The sequence below is a fragment of the Phyllobates terribilis genome, unplaced genomic scaffold (assembly GCF_046119375.1).
Source record: "Phyllobates terribilis strain yellow unplaced genomic scaffold, ASM4611937v1 Scaffold_1__5_contigs__length_1240528914, whole genome shotgun sequence".
Classification (NCBI taxonomy): Eukaryota; Metazoa; Chordata; class Amphibia; order Anura; family Dendrobatidae; genus Phyllobates; species Phyllobates terribilis.
Window position 1 is genome coordinate 475,498,123 of NW_027362761.1, and position 14,460 is coordinate 475,512,582.

Genomic DNA, 14,460 nt, shown 5'->3' on the forward strand with positions numbered 1-14,460 from the left:
GCCTTACCATAACTCTGCGTTGATTCATTCTCTGAAGATGATTGCAAATTATACCTTGGATGAAAGACAAAAAGGACAAAACAATCATTGAAACAATTTTATATTTCTGTCTATATTAGTATTATTGAATTATAAGCGTTTTGTTATACTTTGTGATCGAATTTCCTATTGTTTTCAAGATCAAAAATGAAAAGGGTTGACCGAGACTGAGATATTGATGTATTATCGACTAGCTGATATATGGTGCTACAGCCATGGGAAGTACATCTCTTTCCAAATTATTATGCAAATAGGATTTAAATGTCATAAAGATGTCACTTTTTGTTTTTCAACTAAACTTATGGATGGTATTGTGTCTCAAGGCTCTCTGGATCAGTGAAATCAATCTCAAACACCTGTAATAATTAGTTTTCCAGGTGAGCCCAATTATAGGAAAAGTTTAAGAAGGATGCTTCGCATTATTAAGCAGGCTACAGGTTTCAAGCAATATGGGGAAGAAAAGGATCTCTCTGCTGTTGAAAGGTGTGAAATAGTTCAATGCCTTGGACAAGGTATGAAATCATTAGATTCATTCATGAAAACTTCAGCGGGATCATCGTACTGTGAAGAGATTTGTGACTGATACAGAGCATAGACAGGTTCATGCAGATAAAGGCATAATGAGGAAGGTTTCTCCTAGACAAATTCATAAGATTAAAAGAGCAGCTGCTAAATTGCAAAGCAGCATACAGGTATTTGAATCTGCTGGTGCCTCTGGAGTCCCGCAAACTACAAGGTGTAGGATCCTCCAGAGGAATTCAGTTGTGCATAAACCTACTATTCGGCCAACCCTAAACAGTTCTCACAAGCAGAAGTGGTTGCAGTGGGCCCAAACATACATATATAATAATTTTAAAACAGTTTTGTTTACTGATAAGTGCCGTGCAACCCTGAATGGTTCAGATGGATGGAGTTGATAGTTGGTGGATGGTCACCATGTACCATCAAGGCTGCGACGAGAAAAAGAACAGTGCCATCCACAGCAAAATCATCTTCATGCATGATAGTTCACATCTCATGCTGCAAAGAATATCTCTGATTCATTGGCTGCTATGGGCATAAAAGGAGAGAAACTCATGGTGTGGCCACCATTCCCCCTTGACCTCAAAACTATTGAGAACCTTTGGAGTATCCTCAAGCAAAGGATCTATCAGGGTGGGAGGCAGTTTACATCAAAATAGAAGCTCTGGTAGGCTATTCTAACATCCTGCAAAAAAATTCAAGCAGAAACTATCCAAAAACTTACAAGTTCAATGGATGCAAGAATTGTGAAGGTGATAACAAAGAAGTTCCTACGTAAGTTAGCCTGTTCAGATGTTTTTGATTGAAAAAGCTTTTTATTTTTTTAAATGTGATCTCCTAATGCTGCAAATTCAACAAATTACCATTTTCAGTTTTATACAACCTATAAAATATTTGGAAACTCTCTTGTGCAGAGAAGCAATGCATTTTGATTTTTTTAGTTTTGAAAAAAAAAAACTGTTGTTATTGGGAGGATTTCTCAATAAAGTTTGATTTATACTCTAATGGTTGATGATTTGAACATTGTACTGACTCATTTGCATTGATTATTTAGGAAAATAAGAGAGCTGTTGCTGTGGGCTGTTAATTTTGCAAAATTTACAACAGCAGCTTGTCAGGAGCTGAGAGAGGGTGAAGGAGGTGGGCAGCTAACTGCTGTATAGATATAAAGAAATAAATGAGGTAGAGAGAGGTGGCTGGTATGTTAGGAATTAACTTCTCTCCAGGAATGTAATTACTGCCAACTCTTGGCCACAGTAAGACCAGGTACTGTTGGCCAAGTAATATGGAAACTAGCTGTACACTACAAAAGATCAAAACTCCGATTGCGAGAGAACGACAGCAAGTAGTAAAAGCAAGTCAATTACAATTTTACTTATTTTCATGCTGTCTAACTAATTAAAGGAAGGATGCCGACATGAAAATGCAGTCCAATCCTAAGGCTATGTGCCCACGATGCAGAAAATTTCCGCAGCGTTTCTGCATATCCTTGGCAGAAAAAACGCTTGCGGATTTTACACGTGTTTTTTAAGCATTTTTGCAGTGTTTTTACGTGCGGATTTGACTTGCGCTTTTTCAAATGCATTGAGTAGTCAAATCCGCATGCGGAAACGCACAAATAATGGACATGCTGCGGAGTTTTCCGCACTGAAAATCCGCTGCTGAAAATTCCGCAGCATGTGCACATAACATGCGGATTTTTATTGGGGACCATGGGGCACGGGTTACCAAGCGTTTTTAAAGCTTTTCCACTGCGAAAATTCCACATAAAAAATGCTAGAAAAACGCATAGTGGGCACGCAGCCTCAGACACCATGTTATAGAGCAGGGGGAGTTGAGTAGATTGACCTATAGTTTTGTGAGTAAAGATTCAGTATAACCTGTGTCTTAACAATTTAATCATCTGCTCTTTCTAGGATTCTTGGACCAATGAGTGGTTCTATCAGTGACTGACAATGATAAATCACTGATAGGATGACCTATTGGACTAAATATCTCAGAAATAGCAGAGGTTTATATGATTAAAACCCAGGTTATACTGAATATTTACTCACAAAACTATATATCAGTCTACTCAGCTACCCCTGCTCTATAACTTTCTGCCTACAAATTAGATTGTATTTTCATGGTGACACGTTCCCTTCAAAGCAATTTGTGATCTAAACAAATGAGCATCATAAGACTGTCTCCTCTCCTGAACAATTGTCACAACTTATTAGGCCTCATCTAGATGTCTATCCTACACAAACGAGTTCTATCTGTGTGTTTCATAGGTAGAAAACGTACCTATTATAGTCTGTTCATATGGTCAGGGTCTTTTTTTGCAAAAAAAAAAATAAACAGACATGTCCATTTTTTATCTGATTCATGGGTCAAACTTGCCAATTCAATAAAATAGTCTGTGAAAAAGAGACAGCAACTGCATCTGTGTGTCATCTGAGGGCTGAATATTTTTACTGCTTCGTGTATACAAGAAGCTTGGATTTTTTTTTTTGTAAATGGATGCTATACACATATGGCATAGTCTGTGGATATACAATAAATGTACAATATGGAAATACCCAAGAATTACATGTATGAATATGGATATGTGTGCTAAAATATTACTTGAGAGGAGCTAGTCATGCTGAAATCTGACCCGCAAAGCATCACTCCAGCATTCATTTTTAATTTCAGTGATGGAGTGGTGCCACTAGTCTTAGTTCCCTGACCCTAGTGTTATACTTACCAGCCACGATCTTCAGCTCTTCCTGTCGCTGCGTCAATCCAGATTCGCCATCTTGTGACCACAACATCTGAGCGACTGGACTTCAGAGCTAACGGTAACAAGCTCTCAGTGTAAGTCTACGAGACTCGTCCTGGCCTCGTTCTGGCTTTCTTAGACTTACATTGAGTTGTGACTTCCGGCTCATCCAGCAAACACTGGAGCGGTCCGGCCGGTCAAAACCTGCAGGAGAGGAGCGGTACCACAGGACCCAAAAGGGTGCATGGATGGACTTCTCCACAAGAGGCCCTCATTACATACAAACACCTCCACCCTTCCACCTCATACCACCAGAGGGAGCCCGTTAGGGATATACAGTACAGACCAAAAGTTTGGACACACCTTCTCATTTAAAGATTTTTCTGTATTTTCACGACTATGAAAATTGTACATTCGCACTGAAGGCATCAAAACTATGAATTAACACATGTGGAATTATATACTTAACAAAAAAGTGAGAAACAACTGAAAATATGTCTTATATTCTAGGTTCTTCAAAGTAGCCACCTTTTGCTTTGATGACCGCTTTGCACACTCTTGGCATTCTCTTGATGAGCTTCAAGAGGTAGTCACCGGAAATGGTCTTCCAACAATCTTGAAGGAGTTCCCAGAGATGCTTAGCACTTGTTTGCCCTTTTGCCTTCACTCTGCGGTCCAGCTCACCCCAAACCATCTCGATTGGGTTCAGTTCTGGTGACTGTGGAGGCCAGGTCATCTGGCATAGCACCCCATCACTCTCCTTCTTGGTCAAATAGCCCTTACACAGCCTGGAGGTGTGTTTGGGGTCATTGTCCTGTTGAAAAATAAATGATGGTCCAACGAAACGCAAACCGGATGGAATAGCATGCCGCTGTGACGCGCCCCCTGGGCCAGTGCTGTAGGGCAGGGTTCCCCAACTCCAGTCCTCAAGGCCCACCAACAGGTCATGTTTTTAGGATTTCCTTAGTATTACACAGGTGATAATTGCATCACCTGCACAGGCAATAATTCCATCACCTGTGCAATACTAAGGAAATCCTGAAAACATGACCTGTTGGTGGGCCTTGAGGACTGGAGTTGGGGAACCCTGCTGTAGGGGATACCCGGAGCCGGATCTCGATGGGGGTAGTAGTCCTTGTGGCGGTGACCCGGTCCGTGCCCAGGGTGTCAAACTAAGTGGCAGTCTATGGCAGCAGATGTTAACTTGATTGTCGACTACGCCACCCGTTGAGTGCGACTTTGAAGCCGCCGCTGCAGAGCAGTCCACTGAGGCCGGTGGTATATGTGCAGCAGTGATGGTATAACCCCCAACAGGAGGGGTATGGCCTCAGGGCAGAAGGTGTAGATGATGGGGGTTGTGAAGATGCAGAAGGGAAGACTCAGAGTCAGGAGATGCGGTTCAGGGCTTTTACTTACTGGTGTTCTTTTGGTCACTCTGGCCTTGAATGACCACCCGAGCCGTGCTGCGTCCACCAGGTCCTGGACTCGGCCAACCCCCAGGCAATTCTGGAGCGTGGTCCTGAGCTCCTTTCTGACTCTCCCTTCCTCTGGCCGTTCCCACCAGGGATCCACTTTTGGCCGGCTCCCTCGGGTCTCTTGGTGGTCAAGCCTCCTCTGGGCTCCCTGACCCTATGCTCGGTGTGCCTTTCTAGTGGATTTGGTGAGGGTCGTGGCAGATCCTGCCCACAACCTCCGGTTCCTGGTTAAGGTTCGTTTTGGCCTCTGCCAGCTTGGGTTCCGGTACCCATGTTCGCCAACCCCTCACCCTTCTGTCCTTATTCTGGCATCTTGGGGTTCCTTCTTGTGTCCTCTCTGGGTCCTTCTCACTCCTCTCTCTCTTTCTCTGCAAGCCTTGCTATGGAGCTGGGCCCAGCCGGAGCCACAGCTCCCTGTCAGCCCTCCTGGCTGAGCTCCTCTGCTCTTCTCCTCCTGCCTGAACTGAACCCTGTTCTAAGATGGTGCCCACCTTATATACTCCCTCTATGTGTGAGCTCAGGTGACCAGCACCCAATGAGCTCCTATCTTTACCCAGACTACTCCCCCTATCTGCCCCTACACTACTGGGATGTTCCACCCCCCCCTCCCACTCCAGCCAGGGACAGACGCTGTCGTACCTGCACATAAACTGGTGGGAGCACCGTCGTTCTGTCCCCCGGAAATGGGATGTATGTAGTGCATGCAGCCTACTAGCTCAGTTCCACACTCCATCCTTACCCGGGAGTGGAATACCACACCTCTGGCTTGAGGTGTAATACCCCTGTAGCAGCCGAATCCTCAGGGTGCTACAGCTGCAAGATGCTGTGATAGCCATGCTGGTTCAGTATGCCTTCAATTTTGAATAAATCCCCAACAGTGTCACCAGCAAAGCACCCCCACACCAACACGTCTCCTCTTCCATGCTTCACGGTGGGAACCAGGCATGTAGAGTCCATCCGTTCACCTTTTCTGCGTCGCACAAAGACACGGTGGTTGGAACCAAAGATCTCAAATGTGGACATCAGACCAAAGCACAGATTTCCACTGGTCTAATGTCCATTCCTTGTGTTCTTTAGCCCAAACAAGTCTCTTCTGCTTGATGGTTTTTGCAACTGCACTTGGGGACACTTTCAAAGTTTTCCCAATTTTTCGCACTGACTGACCTTCATTTCTTAAAGTAATGATGGCCACTTGTTTTTCTTTACTTAGCTGCTTTTTTCTTGCCATAATACAAATTCTAACAGTCTATTCAGTAAGACTATGAGCTGTGTATCCACCAGACTTCTGCACAACACAACTGATGGTCCCAACCCCATTTATAAGGCAAGAAATCCCACTTATTAAACCTGACAGGGCACACCTGTGAAGTGAAAACCATTTCCGGTGACTACCTCTTGAAGCTCATCAAGAGAATGCCAAGAGTGTGCAAAGCAGTCATCAAAGCAAAAGGTGGCTACTTTGAAGAACCCAGAATATAAGACATATTTTCAGTTGTTTCACACTTTTTTGTTAAGTATTTAATTCCACATGTGTTAATTCATAGTTTTGATGCCTTCTGTGTGAATGTACAATCTTCATAGTAATGAAAATACAGAAAAATCTTTAAGATGAGAAGATGTGTCCAAACTTTTGGTCTGTACTGTATATATGGAGGGTGGAGCCAGGCAGTTCAGTCAGTCAGTCAGAAGTTAGTCTAAGGAGAGCGTGCTGACGCAGAGAGCAGCGAAGACGCAGCATGTCTGCTGCTGTTTTGAGGGCCCCGAGTGTGGCCGAAGGCAAAGAGGAGAGGAAAGAGGAGTTGAGGGGGCAGAGGAGCATCATAGGCTCACCCCGAGCATACAAACCGGACACCGGGTCCGCGCCTACAGGGTCCCTTTATACCCAGTAGGGATCACCGGCGTACCAGGAGGACTGCAAGTCCCTGGCCGACCTGAAGCTAAACCCATTACAGGACCAGGAACCACGAAGGCCACGGCGCCCAGGGATAGTGATTGCCAGCGGAAGGTCCTACTACCAAGCGACAGATGAAGAGAGCAACACGACACAGAAGCTAGGCCCAGTTGCAGGCTGGCCAGGAGCTTAGAGAGAGGGAGACATGGACCAGGAGGCCTTATACCCGCTCACTGGGGAGAAGTCCTGAAGTGCACCCTTCCTACCGAGTACCCTGGACCGTGCCTGACATCCGCACCAGTAAAGGTATTGAAGCGAATCCCCTGTCTCTGTCAGTTACTCCTGCTGCGCCATTCTGACTCCACTACAAGCCCCAACATCACCACCCACCATCAAACTCTACACTGCCCTGAGGCCCGCTCCACCTGTGGGGAGCCGTTCCATCCTAGCTGCTCTATCAACTGCCTCAGACGTCTGCAGCAGCGCTGGTACAAATTACCAGAAACCACAGGTGGCGTCACGATCAAACTACAAATTCCATATAAACTATCCCCTTTTTGTTGAGCGCCCTGGGCCACAGACTGGGCCAGCCACTGTGACATATTCCCCCCCAGCATCCATAGGCCCGGACATCGAGTACCCCACTGCCCTGGGGGCGCGTCATGAGTGTAATACTAGGGGCAGGAATCTTAGACTACTGGCACCACTCCAGCAATAAAATAAACAAAACGCTGGAGTGGCACTTTATTATCCATAAATATGCATAAAATATAATCCGTTAATACTTTTAATAAAAGTTATAATATGACATAATTTAAATTCACATAAAAATATTAATAGAAAAGTATATCTTTTATGAGAACAGAAATAAGATAGATCCAGGATTGGGATGGAGGCGAGAAAGGTAAGCTGCTTTTTCTGCTATCCATTCCTGGAGTGTGAAAATAGCAAAGCCTCACTTAAAATAGGATGTGTGATCTTTCTTCAGAAGAAGAATATCTCCATCCATATGGCATAAATCTGTACACAGGACACCACGCTGTGTACACTAGTCTTAACAGTCAGGGAAATTTTCAGCACTTCCTTTATGGTTGAGGTTTGTCTACCTGTCATAAATGTTTAGTCCTAAAGTCCGACCCTTGAAGCGTGAAATGGAATAACAGACATGTATTAACACTTCAGCAGAAGGTGCAACTACAATTTGTATTAGCTGAGAAAGAGTGAGCTTTATACAGATCACACTAATCACTAAGCAGGATCTGGTTAGGAAGGCGTATTAGTGCCTCTAAGTACCACGTCCAGCTCATTAGGCCGTGTTATCCACTAACCAGGTTACCCCTTACAAAGGACGAACTTTTAGTGTTATAATATTATAAACAGCAGTAAACGCAGAAGAATCTTGATATGTCATTCTTTATGCATAGTGCACTCTGGGTATTTATATATATATATATATATCTATTCTCACATATACATACACATGTATCTATATATGGAAATTGCAATGAATGTTAATATTAATAATAACCTTTATTTTCATATAGCGCTAACATATTCTGCAGCGCTTTACATACATTTTCATCGCTGTCCCCATTGGGGCTCACAATCTAGATTCCCTGTCAGTATGTCTTTGGAGTGTCAGAGGAAACCAGAGAACCTGGAGAAAACCCACACAAACACGGGGAGAACATACAAACTCCTTGCAGATGTTGTCCTTGGTGGGCTTTGAACCCAGGACCCCAGCGCTGCAAGGCTGCAGTGCTAACCACTGCGCCACCGTGCCGTGAATGAGACAGGAAGGAAGAGAGAATGGAGCACTTAAACATAGGGACATTGGTTAATAACCGTCCTGCCAATAAGAATCCTATCTGCAAATCTGCCCTTCTCATCCCTTTATCTTATTTAAATAATCCAATTAACAAAACAAAATCTAATTCCTACACATAGAACATAATCCTAATTCAGTATGAAACCTGAATCAGTCTAAAAGTGGAGTTTACACAACAGATTCCATCCCATAATCAGAACTAATCAATGATATAACAAGTAGATTATTGTTTGTTTGGACCCTTTAAAAACGCAAAACCACTTCCCACCATGACCAATTTTTGTTTTGTCTTGCCCTTCTTCCAAGAGCCATAACTTTTCTATTTTTGTATGAACATAGCCGTCTCTGGGCTTGTATTTTGCAGGATGAGATATAGTTTTGAATGACTCCATACGTTTTACCATATAAAGTGCGAAAAAACGGAAAGAAAATTCTAATTTGCTGTGAAATTGTGAGAAAAATTAAATGCTGCCATTGATTTTTTTTATATTTTGTTGTTATGCCGTTCAGTAGGCAGTAAAAATAGCCTGGTGCCATGATTCGTCAGATTAGTACAATTTTGAGATGCCAAATTTGCACAAATGACTAAAAAGAAACAATAGCCCATCATTACTTTGAGACATGAAGGTCAGTCAATCAGGAAAATTGCAAGAATGTTGAAGGTATCCTCAAGTCATGAAAACCATGAATCGCTTTTGGAAAAAAGGCTGTCATGGGGACATAAAAAAGGTCAAAAAAAGCAGATAACAGCCGTCATAAATGATAAACAAACTTCAAGTAGCAGACACATCTCAACATGAACTGTCCAGAGGAGAATGCGAGAAGCAGGCCTTAATGGTGGAATTGTTGCAAAAAAGCCACTATTGAGAAGAAGAGACTTGTTTGGGCCAAGCAACACAAGGACTGGACATTAGATCAGTGGAAATCTGTACTCTCTCCTCATGAGTCAAAATTTGAGATTTCTGGTTCCAACCACTATGTCTCTGTGAGACACAGAAAAGGTGAGAGGAAGGTTTCTAAATGTGCCGTACTCATTGTGAAACATGGTGGTGACACTGTTGGCATTTTATTACAAATTCAAGTCACACTTACCCAGCATCACTACCACAACATTTGCAATGACATGCCATCCCATCTGGTTTGCTATCCTGTCCCAACACAAATGATGGGACCATCATTTGTGTTGGGAGAGGATAATTACCCAAAACACATCTCAACTCCAGGCTATATACAGTCATGGCTGAAAGTGTTGACATCCTTGAAATAGTTTCAGAAAATGAAGTTTTTCTTCCAGAAATTTATTACAATTACACATGTTTCGTTATACACATGTTAATTTCCTTTGTGCGTATTGGAACAACACAAAAAACAGAGACAAAAAGGCAAATTAGAGATAATTTCACACAAAACTCCAAAAATGGGCTGGACAAAATTGTTGGCACCCTCAACTTAGTATTTGGTTGCATACCCTTTGGAATAAATAGCTGCAATCAATTGCTTTCTATAACCATCAACAAGCTTCTTACTAGAGTTGAGCCACCCCCGTAGTGTTCGAGTTCGGTTCGGTTCGAACACCCGTATGTTCATCGAACTGTTCGTCGAACACCGTCGAACACAGTTAAAACCAATGGCAGGCAAACAAAAACACATAGAAACACATAGAAAACACCTTCAAAGGTGTCCAAAAGCTGACAAACTGCTCAGAAGACACAACTAACACATGGAAAAGTGACAAGTACATACAGTTATATGAAAAAGTTTGGGCACCCCTATTAATCTTAAGCTTAATGTTTTATAAAAATTGGTGTTTTTGCAACAGCTATTTCAGTTTGATATATGTAATAACTGTTGGACACAGTAATGTTTCTGCCTTGAAATGAGGTTTATTGTACTAACAGAAAATGTGCAATCTGCATTCAAACAAAATTTGACAGGTGCATAAGTATGGGCACCTCACCAGAAAAGTGACATTAATATTTAGTAGATCCTCCTTTTGCAAAAATAACAGCCTCTAGTCACTTCCTGTAGCTTTTAATGATTTCCTGGATCCTGGATAAAGGTATTTTTGACCATTCCTCTTTACAAAACAATTCCAGTTCAGTTAAGTTTGATGGTCACCGAGCATGGACAGCCCTCTTCAAATGATCCCACAGATGTTCAATGATATTCAGGTCTGGGGACTGGGATGGCCATTCCAGAGCATTGTAATTGTTCCTCTGCATGAATGCCTGAGTAGATTTGGAGCGGTGTTTTGGATCATTGTCTTGCTGAAAGATCCATCCCCTGCGTAACTTCAACTTTGTCATTGATTCTTGAACATTATTGTCAAGAATCTGCTGATACTGAGTGGAATCCATGCGTCCCTCAACTTTAACAAAGTTGGCATTGGCCACACAGCCCCAAAGCATGATGGAACCTCCACCAAATTTTACTGTGGGTAGCAAGTGTTTTTCTTGGAATGCTGTGTTTTTTTGCCGCCATGCATAACGCCTTTTTGTATGACCAAACAACTCAATCTTGGTTTCATCAGTCCACAGGACCTTCTTCCAAAAGGAAATTGGCTTCTCCAAATGTGCTTTTGCATACCTCAGCCGACTCTGTTTGTGGCGTGCTTGCAGAAATGGCTTCTTTCGCATCACTCTCCCATGCAGCTTCTCCTTGTGCAAAGTGCGTTGTATAGTTGACCGATGCACAGTGACACCATCTGCAGCAAGTTGATGCTGCAGCTCTCTGGAGGTGGTCTGAGGATTGTCCTTGACTGATCTCACCATTCTTCTTCTCTGCCTTTCTGATGTTTTTCTTGGCCTGCCACTTCTGGCCTTAACAAGAACTGTCCCTGTGTTCTTCCATTTCCTTACTATGTTCCTCACAGTGGAAACTGACAGGTTAAATCTCTGAGACAGCTTTTTGTATCCTTCCCCTGAACAACTATGTTGAATAATCTTTGTTTTCAGATCATTTGACAGTTGTTTTGAGGAGCCCATGATGCCACTCTTCAGAGGAGATTCAAACCGGAGAACAACTTGCAAGTGGCCACTTTAAGTAGCTTTTCTCATGATTGCATACACCTGGCTATGAAGTTCAAAGCTCAATGAGGTTACAAAACCAAAAAAGTGCTTTAGTAAGTCATTAGAAAGTAGGTAGGAGTATTTAAAACAAGAAAATGATAAGGGTGCCCATACTTATGCACCTGTCAAATTTTGTTTGAATGCAGATTGCACATTTTCTGTTAGTACAATAAACCTCATTTCAAGGCAGAAACATTACTGTGTCCAACAGTTATTACATATATCAAACTGAAATAGCTGTTGCAAAAACACCAATTTTTATAAAACAATAAGCTTAAGATTAATAGGGGTGCCCAAACTTTTTCATATAACTGTATAGTCATGCGAAAAGAAAAGAGGTGGAGGAGTAAAAGGAGGGGGAGACACAGATAAAGGCATGTCATGCCCTTCTAAAACCAAAAAAGTGCGAAGCCAACACGGCCAGTCCGTTCCTGCCCGTGCGACCTCCGTGTCGCCGGGTTTGTGCCAGAGCTGCTGTGGACCCTGACGGCCAGCCCCCCTCTCCCAATACTGGTGCCTGTCCGCTGGTGGGTCGAGCGAGCCCCCCTGCGGTGGAGGCAGGTCTAAACTTTTTAATTTAAATTGTCTCTGTAATTTGTATGAGTACACTTTAAATCCTTTTACAAGGATCTATTGGAGGGCAAGTCTCATGCCAGCAGCCGCGTCACTTCCTGGGCGGAGACTGGTGGAGAGAGTCAGGTGTTGGAGAGAGGAGCTGAAGCTCCAAGACTTTGTTTGCCTACAGGGACCCCCCCCTTCTCGGACCCAGGAGAGGGAGGGTGGGTTGAGGACTTTAGTGGGGCCTGTCCCCGTCTCCCACCCCTCGGTTGGTACCGGGGGTGGGAGCCCTGTCTGGACCTTTCTGAGAGCCCTGTCTGGACTTTTCTGGGAGCTTTGAGTCCCCCTTCCTCCATTATGAAGGGGAGCACATTAAGGGCTAAAAAAGCCAAGGAGGCTAAGGCTAAGAAGGAGGAGGCCAAGAAGGAGGTGGCCAAAACAGAGAAGAAGGCAAGGAGGGGTAGCAGGGCACCGGCCGAAGCCAGGCCAGACGCAGTTACCATCGCTACTTTCGGTGAGGGGCCTAGTACTCACGGGGGCTCAGCCGTCCACAAGGACTGGGGCGTCCAGGCCGAGGGGGAGCCTGTTGGCACCTATGGCTCCCGCCTGAGTGCGTACCTCCGCGAGTACGGGGAGGCCGGTAAGACCTTGGGACGACTCCGGGAGGAGCTGCGGTGTGCCCGGCTGGCCGCAGATAGTGCATCGCGCGGCCAGAGGCTGGCCCTGCCTGTCAAGATTAAGGAGCTGAAAAGCTCAGTAAAAAGTCTGGAAAAAAGGAAACAAGAAATCCTGGAAAATGCAGGTCCCTTCTATGAGAAACTGGTGAACGACGAGAGGTTCTGGAGCATGGCTGCCATCACAAAGAGGGTGCCAGGGGGGGTCTGGTCGCCTGGCCCAGGCAGAGGAATCATCGTCATCATCATCATCAGAGGAGGAGGAGGAGGAGACAGAGGGCCTGCCTGGGGACTCGGTAAGTGATCACCGAGTCACGCATAGTGGGCTGCTGGAACCCCACCAGGTCGCGCTCCCATTGGACTCCAGTCTATCGGAGGACGAGGGGAGCGGTGACAGCAGCAGTAGCGAGGGGGGTTACCTCATGTGCCAGATCCGGCAGCTCGAGTCCCTGGGAGTGGATTACTCCCAGCTAAGATTTAGGGATGAGGACTGCCAGGATGAGGTAACCAGGAGGGGGGAAAGAAAGAAGAAAGGAAAAAAAAAGGTGGTGGAGGAGAAATACATCTATGTCCCCCTTCCTGGGACCCCTCGGTCCCACTGTGGGCCCGTTTCCCACCCCAGCCTGGGTTCTGATGTGGCCCCAGTGCAAGGGAGCGGGGAGAATAACATAACCGTGGTACAGGCAGCCGCCCCTGCTGGTCATAGCAGGGGGGGTGGGCAAGGACCAAACATGAGGATGGTGCCGCAGGTCCGGCTGACCCGAACCCCCACCTTGGTGGGGGGGGTGGTGCCTCCGGGGTCCCCTGCGAGTATGTCATCTACTGGGTCTGCGGGGGCCCCGGGGCCCGCTAGGAAGGGCATAGGGGCAACCATGATTGCCGCGGCCATCCTCACCCCGCCCGCACCCTCGGCGGGGGGTGCCGGTCTGCCAGGGTCCCCTGCAAGCCTGCTTCCACCTGGAGCTGCAGGGGCCGCGGCGCCGGTATCTCCAAAGGGCGGGAGTAGGGCTGCGATTGTAAAACGGCCGGCCGTATCCCGGACCACACCACCGGTGGGGGGGGCGGTGTCGCCGGGGTCCCCTGGGGGCCCGCCACCATCTGGGGCCGCAGGGACCTCGGCGCCGGTAGAGAGGTGTAGCAGGGATACCGCGGCGGTGAAGCAACCGTCCGCGTCCATGACCGCACCTCCGGCAGGGAGCGCGGTGTTGCTGGGGTCCCCCGCTGGCCTAATTCCACCCAAGGCTGCAGGGGCCCCAGTGCCGGTATCAGGGGAAAATGCAGGTAATGTAAGTGCAGGAAACATACATTGTAAGAAACAAAAAAATGGCACAACATCTGAAGCCCCGCCCCCAACCACGGCAAGGAGGGCCGCGCCCACGGGGTCCCCCGCTGGCAATATGTTACCTGGCACTGTGTTGCCTGGGCTGGCGGGGTCCTCGGCGGTGGCTGGTCCCTCTGGGAGTGACGCTCTGCAGCAGGCATTGGGGGAGCAATGCTCTGCTGCAGCACTCACTGCTTCTGCTGGTTCTGCTGCATGCCCTGCTGTGAAGCAGGATGTGTCTGTTTCTAGCTGCAGCTCTGAGAACCTTAAAGGGGTAGAACACCTTAAAACAGCAAAACAAGGAAAGAGTCTACGGGAAAAGCATGAAGTGAGTAATAAAA

At 45.8% G+C, this 14,460-nt stretch overlaps 1 protein-coding gene across 1 annotated transcript in view; it reads right to left on the reverse strand.

The window, feature by feature from the left end:
- Window positions 1-14,460, reverse strand: part of LOC141167876 (V-type proton ATPase subunit S1-like protein) — a 112,981-nt gene that overhangs the window by 77,920 nt on the left and 20,601 nt on the right. Inside the window, exon 2 of the mRNA XM_073655024.1 lies at window positions 8-54. Coding sequence (XP_073511125.1) covers window positions 8-54 — 47 coding nt within the window. The remainder of the gene's footprint in view (window positions 1-7; window positions 55-14,460) is intronic.